General features: G+C 39.6%; 1 protein-coding gene across 5 annotated transcripts in view; it reads left to right on the top strand.

The window, feature by feature from the left end:
- LOC146453335 (protein FRA10AC1 homolog) overlaps window positions 1–19,926 on the top strand; it is a 68,245-nt gene that overhangs the window by 26,176 nt on the left and 22,143 nt on the right. For all 5 annotated transcript variants that reach the window (XR_014859519.1, XR_014859518.1, XM_085096718.1 and 2 more), the window contains exons 5-9: window positions 1,754–1,830; window positions 2,524–2,568; window positions 14,569–14,607; window positions 16,318–16,402; window positions 17,280–17,325. Coding sequence is in view for 3 of the 5 variants with exons in the window: in XM_085096718.1 (XP_084952844.1) it covers window positions 1,754–1,830; window positions 2,524–2,568; window positions 14,569–14,607; window positions 16,318–16,402; window positions 17,280–17,325 (292 nt within the window). In the remaining 2 variants the exon portion in view is untranslated. The remainder of the gene's footprint in view (window positions 1–1,753; window positions 1,831–2,523; window positions 2,569–14,568; window positions 14,608–16,317; window positions 16,403–17,279; window positions 17,326–19,926) is intronic.

Raw genomic sequence — 19,926 nt, forward strand, 5'->3', positions numbered from 1 at the left:
CTGCAATATGCGTTTCAATCTTCTCAGTATTGGTTTGTTTCTGACTTCCAAAACAATCAACATGTAATCCATCTTTTTTCTAGTAGTCACCTGCCCATGCTGCATTAAGCACAGCTCAAGCTTTTTTACTTGCATTTAGTTTTCCCTTGTTTTCTTGGGGTAACTTTTGTTTGAATTGCCTTCTGGCAGTGAATATCTTCAAGATAGCTTAGGTGTACTCAACAACAAACTTTTATTCTATATAACATCTCTCTGAAAATTGCTTTATGTTCTGTGCGTTTTTAGGTATTAGTTTTAATGTCATACAGATCTTTGAGGCAGTTTTTGTGGCGGATAATCAGCTGGTTTAGGGCACTGGCCATATTCATGGTACGTGTGGCTGTCAGAGCTATCCATGTAGACGTGTCTCTGGGTGTTATTGGGATCGGGAACAGGCTGAGGAATTCAATCTGCAAGCAGCCCTACCCATATGCTTTTTAAGCACCAAATCTCAGATACTGTAGGTGAACAGTAGAAGTGAGAGAACCTTTTGATAAGAAGATTGCACAAACCAAAAAAAAGCAAACATAATTTGCAAGGAAAACGTTATGGGCAAAAAGCCAGGCAGATTAAGAAACGTTAAAATCTGCTACCAAAGTTTGTAGGAAAACAAAATTTCTTCATTAAATCGCTCTTCCACCTCTTCTAGGGTATCAAGTAATAGCTAAGTAATGCATCCTCCAGGACTTATATTTTACACTTTATTACACTTTATTATTATTAACAACTGTCATTTACATAAGTGCATTCCCGCCCGCAAATAGCAGGTGCTAGTCGAGGCGGGCGGAGATAAGGGGTACAGCAGTCAGTGATAAATGACATAAATAAATCACATTTACAAAATCAACCACTTGTAACAAGTAAATTTAGCTGCGAAACTAAACTAAATAAGTATACGTTTCAGTATACAAATAAGTATACGTTTCAGTATACGTTATAAATTAAACTCTGTGTCCGTCAGATCGTTCGCTATTTTTGAAGCAGTATGGGCAATTCATCTCTTGGGGAGTTGACGAAGTTCACCACAACTGGAATTCCAAAGCTTAGCTCCAAACCTAGTGAAAAGAACCTTGGTTTTGATTCAGTGTCGATGGGTTGATATAAAAATTGTCGGAGGAAGAGAACCTGTTTCATGATTATGCTTTTCATTAGCTTTAATGAAAAGATTACTAATGTTAGTGGGAACAATATTTTCTTTCATCTAAGGCTCATTTTTAACATTTTGTTAATAATTATGATCTAAGGCTCCTTTTAGTGGATTTGCACTGGCAGTCTGTGCCTAGCTCCTTTATTTGTGTGACAACTTTGGACCGCTACTGACATGCAAGAAATAGAGGGTTTCATTTTTTTCCATTGTCGTGCGAGAATTGTGGAATTTATTACACATGTACCAGTAGACATTCGAATAAGTCAGAGTCTGGAAATTTCTGTTTTTAATCAAGCCCTGAACTAATTGCTTTTAGAATAGTTTTATGTACATGGCTACAAGGATTATAGAGCAGCGTTGATGTTATGTTAACATAAAACTAAAAAAACTTGTCGTCGCCCACTTTCTCTATCTTTATAAAATTAACGAAATGTCCCCTCCAAAATTAAATCTTCTGGACCTGCCAGCTGATAAATAATGACAGCTGGATGGTTAGGTTCAGGGTATTAAATGTTAAATATATTGTTAAGACATTAGCTCCTTAACATCACTCAAATTCAATCTAAGTACTCAAGACACAAAAAGATGATCAATGATTATGTGTTATATTATGGAAAAGGAATAGAGCATTTCAAGAGAGACAGGTTTGTGAATTGAAAAGTACATGTTCATGTTCTTATTCTAAATTTAAATGTAAGTTGGCGGATATATAAAATGCAGAAGCAGATTTTTGGTTTTGCAGATTTAAAGGGTTTTAAGCTTATTATGCAACAGTTCTTTTGGAGTACATGTATCCTTGAACAAAAAGTGCACATTTGTGAATAAATATCTACCACTTTTCACTAAGACTGAGGTGAAAAATTGTTTTAGTAGATGCCAAACCAGTGGATAGCAAGCCCAAATTAGTCACTTTATTGCTGACAAATTGGCGAAACAACTTGCGCACAAAATCCAGGGTAATACCAGAAGTTCAACAACAAAACAAAGTAATACTATCTGGCGTTTGAGTAACCAATCAGAGTATGCAAACAACATTATCCACTAATTTGGAAGATTGTGACTAGTAAGCAGAAAATAACAGCAGGCCTGCACCTTTCAAAAGCACAGTTTTCACTGAACTCTGATAACCTGCAGCTGCATTTTCTTAGGGCTGGGAGGATTGTTTTCAGTGTTGTTTGTTCTGTTGTTCTCTAGACTAATAATATAAGACATTGCAAACGGAGCAGGTCGCCCCGGAAATAATGAGTGATTGGTTTATTATTTTTTCTATACAACGTATCTCGCCTTTACTGGGTACAAAAATGACAGGTGCTAAGATGTAAAACCTTATTAATTAGCTCTAGGGACAGAAGAGACGTGGATGTTATAAAGCAAGAGCACAGGTGCGTTCTTTTGATTTTATTCTTGCTGCAGGAAAGTTCTAAAGTTACAGAAGGCAGCTAAATTGTATAGTTACTCAAAACAGGTTGCTTTTCTAAATGAAAGTAGAGACCTACAGAGTTTATTAGAAAGACATAAAATCAAAGGCTCCTGTGAGCCAACTCGTGAATGCAGATGATACATCAGTAATTGAAATGAAGACGGCTACGGACACTTCCTTGAAAGCTAAAAGAAATCATACCCTTGCCCGATCATGTAACGAGAAATAACCATTGTACTACTATAATATACTATAAAAATACTATAAACTATAAAAATGATACTATAAAAAATACATACTATAAAAATGATTGTAAACTTATTCCCTACTCATTGAATAGAGTTATTCTGATGCGCCGATTAAACCTGATTTTCACGTGTTTTTTTATTCAAAGTTCATGCCGACACTTCACTAATTGAATTTAGTATATACCGCACAAGTGAATAGTACTTTTCGCGCGCGCTGATTGGCTAGCTCGGAGGTGATTAGCCAAGTACTATTCACCTCCCAGCAACCGAAGAGAAACAAGATGGCTTCCCGTTTCGCCACAGTCACTGAAGAAGAATTTATTTAGATAAACGAGGCAGCTGTTACAAAAAATACAAAAATGACAACAAAGTTTAGTTTGACGGCATTAAATGGTAAGTTATTAAATCTTTCCGACCTCATATTCTAAGGCAAAAAATGAAACTACAATGCCTTGTTTACGAAAACTGCCGAGCACTGTAATTACAATGTAGACGATAAAACATCTAATGTTTTGGAGCATGGTTTCAAAATCAAGACTAATTTCACCCAACAATTAAAGAAATGACACTTTAGCAACGAAACAAGAGTCTCAAAAAGTTTTAATTGTTCACAAGAAAGCGAGACGAAACTTTATACAACAAGAAATCGCTTACCGCGCGGTGCGCGAGATTTTAAAATTTCCCACCATTTGTCGGTATACTGTGAAATTTTGGCCCGCTAGTTATTCAGCTTGTGTGGTATATACTAAAACAATTAATCACCTTAGTGTTGGTGAAAGTGGTGGATATTTACCTCGCCGCTTCGCGGCTCAGTAAATATCCGCCACTAGTCACCTCCACTTCGGTGAATAATTGTTAATTAAGACACCGCACTTTGTGGGAAAAAAAAATCCTGTAACTTTGCTCAGATTCGACAAAAATCTTAATACTTGCACTAAAACGATTGTCAAATTATTTTCTACAGACTGAATAAGATTATTCAGATGCGTCGTGAGAAAAACTTTCTCGTTTTTTTTTTTCACTAATTGTGTTTACGACTCCGGACTTTCTGACAAACTGAAAAAAAACTTATGAATTTGCTCAGATTTATTGAAAAATCTCCATTCTTGCACTAAATAATGGTCAAATTATTCTCTACAGATTGAATAAGAATATCCTGATGCGCTGTGAACCAAAGAAACCCACGTTTTTTTCATCTAATTGAATTTAAAACTCATTCACTGAGCATGCCCGAAAGTTAACAACTGAACCAACCAAACAACCCACCAAGTGAAACCGCACCATCGCTATAACTCGTTCATTGCGCATGCGCGGATTGACGAGTTCAAAAGGACGAGAGCACTCCCTTTGAACCCTAAAAAATAGCGAACCGTGTAACTAAGAAATACTAGGTTATCTAACCTTTAAACCTACAGCACATAAGATTTAACCCTATCTAGACTAGCCTTTGTTTTGTCTTCTGGGACCGGGGGGACCCTTCATAAATTTGCCAGTATAAAAGCTCTGACAGTGAGACTTGGAGGACAGATAGTACATTTAAAGATATCTCCTTACGTGGTAATAAGGTTTTGATTGCCAAATAAATGGCGGCCATCTTGGATCTGCCATCTTGGATTTCCGGATTTCCCAAAACTTCAGGAAAGCACTGAAATTGAATGAAAAGTAATCAAAATCAATACCGGAACACTATTATGAGCTAAAAACATAACAAGTACGGGAAGAAAACTGATATTTCTTCATGTTAAAAAGGGATTTTCTAACAAGAATGCCTGTCAAAGATTGGTTGGCATGGTAAGTTTCTAAAAAAGTCCTTAAGTTTCAGGGCGCTTGCTCAGGTATTTAAAACGTTATTCAGGTTCAAAGTCACCATGGGCACAAACAGCCCTCCCCCCCCGGTCTAGACAGGGTTAACTAAGGGTTAAAAAAGGCCTTCCCTAGTCTTATCATGTTATGTTATCTTTTAAAGGGTGTGCTAGCTTGTAGTTGATAACATGGACACTTTCCTCATGCATGTGGATCACATTTATATACTGTGACCATTGTAGTAACTGGAAATTGACGAAGTTATGTTGCGTTACTAGCTTGTCAAATGACGCATTACCCTAGTCATCGTGTCCAGGGCCAAGTTGTTCAAAGCCCAGTTAAGCTAATCCTGGGTTAACGTGAGTTTAATTACAGATAAATAAAGATTCTAAAAAAAAAGATTTTTGCCCCTTAGTGTTAACTTACACTTTTCTTTACCATTAGCTTCAACTTAGCTTATAAAAGCATTTTAAACCAGCGAGATTAACACCTCAGTTGACTTTTAATCGGGGATTAGTGTTAAGCGGCTTTCGAACAATCAGGCCCAGAAGTCTTTTCAGGCACTTCACCACGCTAAATATTGAGCAAAGGTGAAAAATGTTTTTCAGCTTCATGCCAAATAATCGCGGGTACCAGACTTTCTGGCCCTGTCTTACTTGAATCAGTTTCACTACTGCCAACAAAAATTGCTTATTGGTCAAATTGCACAGGGCAGTTTGGGGTCATTTGGGCAGCCTACACAGGCCAAGCTTTATAGTTGGCAATGAAAATTGCTGACCCCAAATGGGCATAAATGTTATTAATAATAGCATTTTGCTTACTTCGTGTTATATATATTTGACAGTTTAGAAAAAGGCAACATCTTTCATGTTTCTATAGAGTTATAGATACTGTGGTTAAGAATTTGTTTTTGGTAAAAACATTTAACACCTTCGGTAAATTTGATGCAAGGCTTAGTACTACGATTGGCGGACAGGCACAAGTCTTCATTATTCTGAAATATCATTGATGTTTCCACAAAATTGTTGCAAATAGTAAAGACAGAAACGTTTACCAACCCACCTTCACTGACAGCTTGTAAAAAAAAAAAAACCCAACAACAACAACAGCAGAAAAAAATGGGTGTACAAAAATAACATGTAAGCCAAAAGTGAGGCTTCCCACGGCAATGTCGTTGTAGTTATAGAAAGACAAAGACTTGTTCTTACTTATCATATCAAAGCACTCTGTGAGTGAACTCGTAAATTAAACAGGTGAAAGAAATGATATTTCGGCTCGCTCGAGAGCTTGTGCAGTTCATTGAATTGAGATTCTCAAAATTCCCAATATGCTTTTTCCTCGCTTTCAAGTGTCCTTTAAATAGGCGATTCCTTTTAATTTCGAACTCTAAAAACATGTATTGTAACTGAAGGAGGATAGGATACGGTAAGCCAAATGTAGCAATATTCAATTTCACCATATTCATTTAATTGAATCTTTATATTTATTTAATGTTTTTTTATATTTATTCAATTCAATCCTCTTAATTGCATTCAATTCATGTTATCAAAAGTATTCATTCAATTAAATCCTTTTACTTATTCAGTTCTATTCGTCCCTACAGAGTGTTTTCATTCACGTGACTACTGGCTTTATTGGTTTAATGAAACAAAAGGAGGTATTTGCATGAAAATAGAGTTCAATTCCCAGAGGTTTAGTTTGGGACACCAACATGGCCGCCATTTTTTTGGTTTGGAACACCAACATGGCTGCCTTGACGTCATGTGAAAACGCTATAGATTTATTTCAATTTCATCCGTTCTTGTTTATTCAATTCATTCATGCATATCCATTTATTGCTCGCACTCATTTACTCAATCTTGGAGCTTGGGACGAGATATGAAATCCACGGAGAACTGGATATTACTCGAAGTCTGTGACAAATATGGCGGGATCAGAGGATTCAGAGGTCAAGACTTTCTCTCAGCATTTTTTAAACAGGACAGAGGCGCCAGCCGAGGTTTTAAGTTGGTCCGTGTAGATCTTCTGGAGGGATCACTATGATTAATAGCTCAGTTGGCAACATAGTCACAAAAGAAACTGAATTGAAATTGTTGGATGACATAAGTGGCGCAATGAACATGAGCAAGAGTTACTTGTGAGCCTGCTCATGACCTCATTTGCCATTATCGATGTTTCCATACCCATACAAATGAACTGATTTGAATTCTGCAAGATGCAATGGCCCATACCATTTCTGTTGGTATTTACCACATAAATTGTAGACACAATGTAGTTTTTAAAATAGGGAAAACACCTTTTCAAATAAAACGAAAACAAATGAAAGTGATTCAACATTTTCGACATCCTGAGTAGAAGGTCAGGCGAGAAGCAAGAAGAAGAAGAAGAAGACGTGATTTAAAGTGTAAGTTTTAGAATCTTTTGAATAATGTTTTTTTTCATCTTCACTCTCAGTTCATGTCATCAAATAATTAGACGGTTGATTAGATAATGAACTTCTTATTTTACGTACACTTTATGTCTTTGATTAATTAGACGATCTTCATTCTTTTAAGAGCGAATGCACAGGAAAATCGAGCAAAACCAAAAATTCGTGGCCGCAGTTGAAAACCTAACCTACCTGAGTTTACAAGCCTACTGGTGTTTATTTTTTGAAATACGACCGATTTTTGGAAGGGTTTCGCCCATCTGGCGCTAACTAGCCATGTCACAAGGGGAAATCGACCGGCCCAAAAAACTACTTCGCATAGCCAACAAGCTATTCTGTCAGCAGTCTTACGCTTAATTTGTGCAAACTTGCAGGCAAAACTGAAATCAAGCTCCTGATGACGGGAATTCTCCAAATTGCTCCAAATTTTGGTTTTGAAGCCTTGAGGTACAATGTTTTCACGGACATTGAAAGTTTGGTTGGGTTTCCGTGCGAGCGCTCCAGAATGAGTCGACCAATTTCCCTCTCCTCCACAGATGCTCCAAAAAAACAAAAAGCGAAAGTCGGAAATGGAAGGAAAAAACGGAAATTGAGTAAAGGGGGCGCGGGGGAAGAGCGTTCCTCGTTATTTCGCTCTCTTCAGTCCCTTATTTGTCTCCGCCCGAGCTCTGCGGAGGAGAGAGGAAAATTTCTCCCCTCGACATTTGTGCGGGATTTTCAATGATACCTCCGGCCCCTCAGCCACCCCACCGCTCTGCTGTAAAATATTTTTTTATTTTCGGTACTACATCGCTTTATCGAACGTACAACGTTTCACCTTCCATAGTGTAAAGAAAAAAAACATGATTTGCGCGCTCCCTTCCGCAAAAAAACAGTCACGTGATTGGTGATTGGTTGATTGACGTCTGCGCAACCCGAAATTCAGCTAAGTACTGGTGCTGTTTCTCGGCACAGACTTACATAAATAATAACTTTCATCTACTGAAAAATGAAGAAACGAATATTTGTATTTTTCTTTGAAGAATTTTGTTGAGATTTGCAAATGAGCCATTTAACGGGTATTATGCAAAGTAGTTTCTCTATGCGAAAGTAGATTTAAAGCTAATTGAAAACATGCAGACAAATAAGGAATTGTTCGTTGCTCTCGTTGGATCTTTTCTTAACTACAACCTTCTCACCTCATAAGATGTGACTAGGAAAAACAAATGTTCCAGACATGTAGATAAGTGATACACTTTTTTTCCTATCAAGTTCATTACATACAGCACTGCAATAACACTAATATGAACAGAATTCTGCTGCTTAATGAACGACTATTACGTGATATACACTGTGGCCATTTTATTTCAAACAGCGGTCAACCTGTGTGCATTAGTTGCCTACATAACACTCAAAACACCTCATTAGGCATGTATGAAAAGTGATATGTCACACTTTGGAATGCGAAAATGAGGTAATCTGATTGGTTCATTTCGACCAAGTGTGCCGAATAGGGCTTTCTGATTGGTGGTCGCCTTGCAGGGTTTCCGTTTATCAAGAACTAATACTACTCGACTGTGTTGATGCTTCCTCGATCATTTGTAAATCCTGTTGATCTGTTTGATCGAGGATGAGGGAAATAAGTGAGGTAGTTTTCTTGAAATTGGTTTCCATTGCACGGTTGCTGATTATGTCTTATTTGTGATGTTTTGTTCTCAAATACTTTTAGATTGAGACGGTGTCATAAATTTACCAACGTAGTGAAAACGCTGATCATCGAGAGACATCTTTATGACACATTTTCTGTGAATTTAGCATAGTTAATTTCGCCTTTTTCTTTACTTCTCCTTTTTCTGCATGGAAAATCACCAAACGAGATCAAGGGAGATGACATGAAATTCGCAGTCAGAAATACGCTGTGGGCATCTATTATTCCACCTACAGAAGGGAACGAGTGAATATTGTCTCTTCAGCTCCACCCACCATCAGCTAGACTAGTGAGCTTAACCAGTGCTTATGCACCAACTCTGACCTCGGAAGACGTCAAGGACAAGTTCCACGACGATCTCAGCACTGCCATCAGAAGAATCCCCCCAAAAGAGCCATTGTTCATCCTTGGTGATTTCAACGCTACAGTGGGTGTCAATCAGAACTCCTGGCCTATCTGCCTAGGGCATTTTGGCGCTGGGAAAATGAATGAAAACGGGCAATGCCTACTGGAGTTTTGCTGTCATGATAACCTATGCATCAGCAACACATTCTTCAATACGAAGCGTCAGCACAGAGTCTCCTGGAGCCACCCCTGATCCAAGCACTGGCACCAGCTTACTAGGGGCTCCTGCCTACCCAGCATCAAGTTCACATGAGCTACCGTAGCACTGATTGTGACACTGACCACTCCTTGGTGTACAGCAAGGTAAAACTGCGAACAAAGAGACTGTATCAGGAGCCATTGTAATAATTATCGCGACATCTCCCTCCTTAGCATTGTCGGAAAGATCTTTGCTGGAGTTGTACTGAAGAGACTCCAGGTACTTGCAGAGAAAGTCTACCCAGAATCGCAATGCGTTTTCCGAGCAAACAGGTCCACCATCGACATGATATTCTCCCTCAGGAGCTACAAGAGAAATGCAGGGAGTAAAGGCAGCCACTCTTCATAGCCTCCATAGATCGTACGAATGCCAGGGTTATGTACTCGCTCTTAGCCTAATTGGGATATTCTTTGCTTCTCTGCCAAAGCATGCCTTTGGATCTGCTACAGAAGGTATCTACCTCCGGACCAGGTCGGATGGAAAGCTGTTCAACCTCTCCAGACTAACAGCTGAAACGCCTGCAGGATTTCCTCTTCGCTGATGACGCAGCAGTCACCACCCACTCAGCTCAAGAACTTCAGCAGCTTATGAGTCGCTTTAACAAGGCCTACCACGACTTCGGACTCACCATCAGTCTGAGGAAAACACAGGCCATGGGTCAGGATGTGGCCTCCCCACCAGACATCAGAATCTCCGACTACAAACTGGAGGTTGTTCATAACTTTAGTCTGAAATGTCAGCCGTCTCCTCCCCCTAACACACAGGGGGCGCGGGAGAGAGAGACGTCTGAATTCTGGGCGTTATAATGCCGTCCGGTGACGTCACAAAGTAATTTATGCAATTTTGCATAAATAAAAACCTTTTAAACAAAATGACGGCCACGAGTCATGGAAGCACGCGGCTTGCATTGCAGCATTAATGTAGGAGGTTGTGTGCCGGCGTTTTGTAAGCCGTAAAATTTGAAGACAAAGCATCAAGAATGTATATACGGGATCGCACTTCATTTTCCACGGAAGATGAATTGAAAATGTTCCGATAAATGTTTTTAGTAAATAAAGTGTTGACAGGCCAGACACGACTCATATTAAAGCTCGTGGTATGGTGGTATGAAAAGTGGCTTCTCGTTATGGTTTTGCTTTTTTTGACTGTTTTTTTTTTTTTTTTTTGAAATAAGAGTAGGTCCTTCAGAATATTTCTCGAAGCAATGGTTGGTTTTGAATTAAAAGTCATTTGCTCCTCAAGATGTTTTTGAGGTTAGGCAACGCCGGGTGGTAAGTTGTGACAAAAGAAAGAATTTTGTTTCGCACTTTATTGTTTTGTTGTAAAGCCGACTTCCGTTCAGTGAAAATCAGAGGTTATTTTTTCAATGAGATTGTGGGGGTAGCCTCTAGCCCAAAAGTGCGTTTTGAAGTGGATGATGTTGTAATAGAATGATTTTGCTGAGGAGTTGTTTCTAAAAAGTCTCAGGGCTTCATTTCTTATGAGTCCTTTTCTGACCCCGGTGGGTGGCAGGAAGAAAAATGTGTACAGGAAAGTCTCTGTGGGTTTAAAGTGCGTGCGAATGTCAAGGATTCTCGCTTGATTGTTGGAATCGCTGAGACTTCTGAGAACCAACGACTTAGTGAAATCATTCTATTGCAATACCACCAACTTCAAAATGCGCCTTCAGGCAAGAGGCTATCAAGACAATCTCATTGAAAAAATAACCTCTGAGATTAAATTCACTGAACGGAAGTCGGCTTTACAACAAAACGAGAGAGTGCGAAATAAAATTCTTCCCTTCTTCACAACTTACCACGTGGCATTGTTTAATTAACCTCAAAAACACCTAGAAACCAAACATTGGCTCGAGAAATATTGAAGAGATATACTCGTGAGAGCAAAACTACGTTAAACGAGAAGTCACTTTTCTCACCATGAACTTACGAGTTGTGTCTGGCCTGTCAACACTTTATATTCGCCGCCGAAATGAAATATCTGTTTTCCCAAGTTCGACCAATAAGAAATGGTTATCTATTTCAATTAGGAAAGAACCAATCAAAAACTACCTACCATATTCGCAAAAGTACGTGACGTCACCGGACGGCATTATAACGCTCGGAATTCAGACTTCTCTCTCTCCCGCGCCCCCTGTGGGTTAGGGGGAGGAGACGGCTGACATTTCAGACTATTCATAACTTGTGTGTACTTGGGTTCGACGATCTCAGACTCCCTTTCACTCAACACCGAGCAACAGCAAACTGTTAGACCACACCAAGATTTAGGTCTATAGAGCATGCATTGTATGCACCCTTCTGTACGGCAGCGAGTCTTGGACCCTGCGGGCGCGGCAGGAATGAAAGCTCAATGCCTTCCACAGGCGCTGCCTTCGAACTATCCTGGACATCACCTGGGAGGACAAAGCACCAACCAACACCATTCTGAGGAGAGCTGAAATCCCCAGCATGAACACCTTGCCAAAACAGAGATGCATACGCTGGATTGGTCACGTTGTGAGAATGGATGACGGCTGGATCCCTGAGGATCTCCTCTAAGGGGAATCGATACAGCGAAAACGTCTCACAGGCGGACCTCAACTACGCTATAAAATCGTCTACAAGAGAGACCTCAAGTCAGCCTGAGAGAGACCGGCCTGGCAACAAAAGGCACGGAGGGGCCTCTCCCAGTTCGAAGAGACGCTTGTCCAACAGGCCAAGGCGAAGAGAAGAAAAAGAAAGGCCCAGAACCAGTCAGCGAGACCAGCGTCAGTTTTCACTTACACTCAGTGACACTGCCACTCTAGAATTGGCTTGTCCAGCCATAACCGACGCTGTATCAGTTTGAATATTCGGGGCGTGACTCCATAGTCTTCGGGATGTCCGCAGCGCAGGCCGAGTCAAGTTTTCGGCCGGATATCTTTTTCTTCGTCGCAGCTTCAAATGTGCACATTAATCTGTTAAACTCTGCTCTCTCCTAGAAGGGATCTGTTGTTCTGATTGTCTTCAACAGAAAAGGATTTAGGGCGCAACCTCTGCGACGTTTGATTTATTCATTAAACCTGGATTAATTCTGCTCTCCCCTTGAAGGGATGTTCTTGTCCGCTATTGTAGTGGCCATATTGTTTACATGTTTTAGACTCAACTATGCCGCTTTCAAAAAGAAAATTAACCCTTTTGAAGCGGTAAATCAAAAGAATAACTTCTAAGAAGCACTCGACAAACGATGGAAATTGGAGGGTTCCTGGCGAAGGAATCATGCTTTGTTTGACAGTTGTAGAACAGAAGTTGAAACACACATCACATCACTTTGCCGAATTGATGTTTGAACGCTACTGGAAATCCACTTCACAAAAAGATTAAAGGTTTGATTGTCAATTTTTACTAAAAGCTTTCATTGAGGAAAGGTTTTTGCCTGTTTTTCTTTCTTTTTTTTTTGGTCGAGAACAATTTGTAATCTTACACTTTTATTGAAATTACTTAACCAGAATAGAAAACGTGAGTGAGGCTATGTGTGTGGTCGCAATTTCCGGTATAACGATAAGTAGCGTAAGACAAGGGAATATGGAAATCACGCTATCTTTGTGACTCAAACTATTCCATTAACAAGGATAGTTCCAAAAAGCTGCGAAGCATACAATGGGAATAAATGAGGCCACATTAAGCATCTTGCTAAAATGCCATTAGGGGTATCTTGTTAGAATGACGGATGTCTATAATTATTTCCATTTGAAAGCTGCATACAGTTTTATTAAATCTATTTACGTACGAGTGCCAACATACAGTTGCACTCTACTGGTTTTCGAAACTACTTTCGTGGTTTCCTTTACATTGGAAAGCATTTTTCGACTCACGTCTTGTGAGTTTGATGCAAAGGTTGAAGCTCCTAATTTGCATAATTGTGAAATACTGGCATGGTATTCGGAAACACCGCCAGGGTCTTGAAACCGTCTGATCGCACGATTTTATTTTATGATGAGATGATAATAAAGTAAGACCAAGTTTTTGTCTTTTTAAAACCACGTGGTCATTGCTGTAGAAAGTCTCACTTTTGGTTTTCTTTTATTTTTGTACATCTACTTTTTCTTTTTCTTTTTTTTTTCTTTTAAAAAAGCTGTGGAGGTGGATTGCTAAAATTTGCTGTTTTTACTTCTGGAAACCATTATGTGGAAACATCAATATTTCATTATATGGGAGACTAGTGCTTGTCAACCAATCATAGTATTTGGCCTTTTAGGTATTGTGAGAAATTACCAAAGTTGTTACAATTTTGCATTTTTTTCACTACAAAAAAAGAACGCCCTTTAAGCACACCCCCACCCCCAACTCCCCGCTGGAAACTGAGGCAGGCAGCGGTTAGAGCCCAAACAAAAAGTGTTTTTAGGGTAACTGGACAAAATGGAATTCACATGTAAGATTTGAAGCAAGTCTATTTTGTGACCAAGTTGGGTTATGAGGAACTTAGGGATGAACTTCACAAAAGCTAGTCAAGTAATTGGGTTTAATTTATTTTGACATGCACACCAGAACTGCGCCATATGACTGCTTTGTAGACTATCAAGCTTCAAGGACTTGCCTTCTTAGTTGAAAGTTCTACAATCCTGTAATACGTTCCCCTAAACTGTCGCCAAATGTTGATAACAGTGCCTAGCACAAGAAAAACTGTTTGGCTGAACATTGAGGGGAGGGGAGAGCAGTATACGTACATGGGCATATTCTCATCTTTAGCCAAGTGTTGTGGTGCAGAATGGAATTTTAGTCAGACTCGTGATTTTGTCTCGTACATCCTAATGTAGTCCTTTTCAACACAAAAAGTGCAGGGGACTGTACTTATCACTTGGCTGGTGGGTTGGGTTTGTCCTCAGAGGATAGCAGCATCTGTAACACATCTGTCTTTATGCTCTGATGTAATGAGGTACAACATTTATAGGAATACTGGGTATGTGGCTAAACCTGTGTTGGCCAAAATGTTTTATTAAAAGCAAAACTCTCAGAAGAAAAATTTGTTTTCTTTTACGAGGACTTTTTTTGTGGTTTACCCGTTTTCCGACTGAAACATTTTCCAGTTCTCCCAAGCTTCCACAATTGCATATTACTGAGTGCTTATATTGAAATACGGATACATGTTTTCCATTTCCCTTGAAACATTGCCCATGGAAAGTTCTATAAAAAGAGGGTTCAAAACTCCATTTGTTTGTTTGTTTTTTATACACGCAGGTTTGTTTGGAATGAAGAAGACAATCCAGAAAGTACATGGTATGTTTGATCGTCCTGTCGATTCATGCCGGGGGGGGGGGGGGGTTGCCTGGTGGTCTACCATTGTCTTGTTCTAGCTCTAATCATGGTACTGAGTCATATATGCAGAAAATAAAATGCATTTAACAAAATGTCAAACAATACAACGATTCGGAAACTGTTTAGATAGGTTGTTTCAAGGATGAGGGTTTATCTTATTCAGGCCATTAATCAATGTTATTTTTTCATAACAGCAGATGAGGTTACTTCAGGCTCATACACGATAATGACATGAGCTATGTGGTGACTGTGCCACCAATAACTATTTTGTAACCGTAAAGTAACTACTAGAAATACGTGACTCGCAAAACCTCGCGAAGCTAGGGCTGGGTGGACAGTTGATTCGAAGTGATGTTGTCTTTTGTCTTAGCTCTGTGATTTCCTGATGTCTTCTTCTTCCATTTACTCGCGCCGAGTTTCGTTGTTTAATCTCCTTCGGTGAATTTATCTTGTCTCTTGTGCGTCCTCCTGTGGTTCATTTGGATCACAGTTTAGTCGTGTTTCACCAATAGTAAACATTTTTCACTGCTCGATGAATACACACGTTCAGCCCTCAACCTAGCAACCTTCCCTTTGTCTGACGTCATTCGAACTTTGCTTGGGCCTTCGACCCGACAAATTTATTAGCCTCGCTTTGCGAGGAATAAACTGAACGTATGCTTATTGTTGCAATGACTAGAAATTGTATGTGGCATGCGAACACTTCAACTCTTTAATACTTTAAGATTGAGACTGACTTTACTTGTATAAAATACAATTCTAGTAAGCGACCACCCAAGATGCCAAGCGTAAGTGGTCGTTTACGAGAGGTGAGACAACAGCGGTTTAACTTTTCAGTCACTCGCCGGTGCTATTTTCGGGATACAAATGCATATAAAACCCGGGTATAGCCCAAACATCAGCAAAATATCGTTTTAGAAGTCGCAAAAACATTTTAAACGTTTCAAGTGACGATATTACGTTACAATGTTGAAACCAACCATTTCCGGTACGATTGCCGAACTGAGAACATTTTGCCCTCTTATTTACTTAATGCGCCGTATGAGATAGGTTTGGATGATGCAAAAGAACCTCTTTAATTAATATAATACGAACAATGACTTGATAAACTCTTTAGTTCTCTTTCAGTGTTCTGTATATTAATGAGAAGTCTAGTACAACGATACAGTTTATTTGAATATTACTGAGCCTGTCACGGATCATAGAGCTGTCTGCATATTTAACGGCTAGTTTAAGCGTCAAAGTCACCGTAAAGTGGTCGCAGTCGCTTACGAGAGGTGGTTGTTTACAATAGGTTCCAACTGGAAAAAATTTTGGTGTTTTGAAAAAGTGGTTGCTTACGGGATGTGGTCGTACAGCTTAATAGAATGTTCATTATAATGAAATTTTATAGACTGAATAAATATTTATTGCGCGTGTTAAACAAGAAGTCCATAGACTGTGTGTTCCAAGACTCGGTTCCTTGTTCTATTTGTTTACATTTGACTTTATCTAAGTAAGTTCATTGTAATGAACAATTTACGGTTATTTTAGCATTAGCTGTGTAAATGTATTCCATTTATGGACACCACGTTTTTGGTCAAAGTTTTTGTATACATTAAGTTCTCTTGACCTTAAGTACCTCAGTGTTTTCGCTTATTTTTATTCCTAAAATGACACAATTTGTTTTAGGGAGAAGCGTTTGGCTAAGAAGTATTACGATAAGCTGTTTAAGGAGTATTGCATTTCTGATCTTAGTAGATTCAAGGAGAACAAGGTATCGTGCTTGTATTTTTCATTAATGTAGTAGTTTGGACTATTTCTCACAGTTATTTGTCACCTGTGATGATATATTATTGCTTTTGTTAAGCCCCGATTAAGCGATCTAAAGCCAGCGACACACCTGGCGATTTTATACGCTGATTGCGGCGAATTTGACCGCCAGCAAAACTCGCAAGCGATTTTCACCACCGATTGATGCGCCGATCGCGTTGATGTGGCAGTTTTGAAAAGTCATGTGATCGCCCAACCTGATGGGTTGGCTTTTCTGGCGATTCGCAGCAATGACCGTAGAAAATTGCGGGAACGAGCACACTTGGCGAATGTCGGCGAATTTAATCGCCGATGTCTGACATGCAAGATATCGGCGATTTTATATGCCGATCGCGGCGAGCGACGAAAATCGCAATCGCTTCAACGGGCACACCTGGCGATTTTCGCCGATCGCGGCGATCGGCGTATAAAATCGCCAGGTGTGTCGATGGCTTAATATTGTTGTACAACATTTGCTAGGACAGCGAAGTTGAAACGTTTAGTACCCCTTGTTTGATTACGTGTGTTGAACATTTTTGTTGAAAGAATGTTTTGCTTCGATCAAAGATATTTCGGCCAACTTCACAAGTGTTGAAGGGTTTAGCCGGCTTTTGAACATTGTTAAACTAACAAATGTTGTACAGCAAGGTTAGATCGTTTAGCCCGGGCTTTATGGTCGAAGTGGCTCTAAAACCAATCTCCTAACATAGTGAAACACCGGCTTGAGACTTGATGTCAGTGAAGCACAGATTTTGACATTGTGACCCTGGCTGATTAGTTGGTTTGGGCATTTCTGTTAGTAAACACGGGGACAAGTTTTAACTCCTTGTTGCACGTTTCAGGTTGCATTAAGATGGAGGATTGAAAAAGAAGTCATTGAAGGGAAAGGTGGATAACAATTTTTAAATATATATAGTGTATGCCTAAAACCCTAACCTTGAAGAAGCACTTGGCAATTCGTAATTTGTGTAATTAATGTACTATAAATAAAATAAACATCTCACGACCTTCTCGTACAAAGTTCTCCAATTCCACTCAACATCATTCGTACCTGTTAATCACGAGTTGTACTTGAGGTTGTTCGATTTTCTATATTAATTGTGAAGGTTGGGATTGTTATTGTTCTGACAGTGCTTCAACAGTTTGGCCCAAAACTGTGATTCTTAGCTTCTGTTACATTTCTTAACCTTTGACAGACGTTGTACATAGTATGACCCAATATCAGTAATTCATAGCTGGCTATATTCCCTCGACCATAGCGTTAAGAGTACAGGATCTCGTAAACATTCTATTTTTCTATTATAAAGCCCTGGTCAAACGGCGCATGATAGTCGATAATGGTTTTAGCCGGAACTCGTATTTCCCCCTAACTACCATCAACAAACATGAGGATGGTCAAACGGCTCAAAAAAGTTCATGATAGTCGACGATAGTTTACGGGAAGACATGCAAACAGACTCGCGCGAGCCTCCAATGGCGGGCACCTGCCATGTGAAAATGGTGCCGAGTTAAGCCGCAACGTCTCAAGTATTAATTTTTCCGAACGAAAGAGGTCGGCAGCTTGTTTCACTTTTCTTGAATTGTCGAAAGCATATACACAGAAGATATACTCCGTGTCACCGCTTTGCTCTCTTTGTCCAATCCTAGGTGGAAGGGGTGGTGGAAGGTGTGGTCGGGGTGAGGTAGCCGATTTGTTGGCAATTATCTGCCTGTAATGGAGACTTTTGGCCATTTTAGTCGACTTCCTAACAAATTTTTAAAGACGTTCAGTGACTTTTTAGACCATCTACAAATGTTCTGCAGTGGGGTATTGGAACAGAAAAATGTTAGCTAGGCTCAAGTGCCCTGACTTTGCCCGGCCTCCCTCCTTTATCCGAATATAGAATCTACTTTTTCTCGATTTTTATTATTTTCTTTATAATTTCCCACCACAAGCAGCCATTTGGGATCCTGCGAAAGCATGAGGCGGTCGGTTTGGAGGGGGGGAACAGCTTACCGATAATCAACTATCATGTACGTGGTCAAACACGAAAGGCTATCACCGACTATCATGAAAAATTTGAACAAGGTCAAGGTGAATGTTAGTACCTAGTGCGAATATTTGGTTTTATCAAAGGAGTTGATACGATAATTTGGCCACTGTGAAGAGACTTCATAGCTGACATTTTGAGCGTTAGCCGTTCCTCAAAGCGAGTGTTCACCCCTGGTATTCACTCTGATGAAGGGTTGTCGCTCAAAACGTCAACTCTCGAATCTTTTTACGGTGGCAAAATTATCTCATCAATTCTGTTGATATAAAAACAATATTCATTTCCACTTCCCACCGACACAGCACTCCAGTTTCTTGTTAACCCCTTTATCTGATAGTACAGGGCAGTACACGATAGTGTACGGGTTTCAGTTGTACTGTCATCGACCATCACCAATTATTAAAACTAAAGCATTGTATAATGCAATTCGAGGGATTTGATTGGCTTAGTGGCCATGGTATATGAGCCATTATACCATGGCCGAAAAATAGCGACCATTAAATTGTCTTCTGGTTGTTTTTGCACAGCGAAATCAGTAAGATCTAGCAATATTTCTTGATTGTTTTTAATAAAACAACTATTCCACTCGCGCTTGTTGGATATGAGATGATTATAGCCAACTCGGTGCTACGCGCCTCGTTGGCTATCTATCATCTCATATCCAACGCGCGCTCGTGGAATAATTGTTAACTACTGGTAGTAATCAAAGATTATAGGGTGCGTTCATGTAGTATTTCCATGAACGCCGGAGCACGGAACATCTCCTAGAAAACCCAGAACACCCCCAGAAAACCAGGAACCACCTCAGAATGTGTTTGTAAAATACTCAGAATACCTCCACGCACCGAAGTAACAAACCGGCCGCTGATGAAAAGGCAGAAGCCTCGAAAAGTTATCCTAATTTTACAATCTTCACAATCTCGAAAATAGTTATAAGCGCTTCATATTCACATATTTTAATTTTTTGTGGGCTCATTTATATGAACGAGCAAATGAGGAAAACGGAGGTGGAGAAGGGAAAAGACTGCCTCTTTCCAGTTCCCCTCTCGACTCGTTAACCTTGTCCTCAAATAAACCACCCTTGACAGAAACAATATAATGGCATCATTCACGATGCTTGAACTAGAACCTAGGTGGGAATACTGCTGGTGCTTCACGACGCTAGATTGAATCGCAATAGCAATGGATAAAGGCCAAATCCAGTGAAAAATAGCATGCAACATAATGCCAATAATTGTTACATGCAGTCAGACTGACAGCAAGTCTTACATGTGCACATGACCTGCGTGTTCTATTTTTCTTTTAAAATATGCAACCGTGTTGCTTTTGTGAAGGGGGAAAAATATAATGGTAAATACAAAATCAATTTCTAACTTTTTAACCAAAAACGTCTGTAGGTAGCAATACAGAATTCCTTGTAACTACGATCTTTTATGACAGCCCAGCAGATCTTGTGTGG

Source organism: Pavona decussata, unplaced genomic scaffold, assembly GCF_977016875.1.
Source record: "Pavona decussata unplaced genomic scaffold, jaPavDecu1.1 SCAFFOLD_336, whole genome shotgun sequence".
NCBI lineage: Eukaryota > Metazoa > Cnidaria > Anthozoa > Scleractinia > Agariciidae > Pavona > Pavona decussata.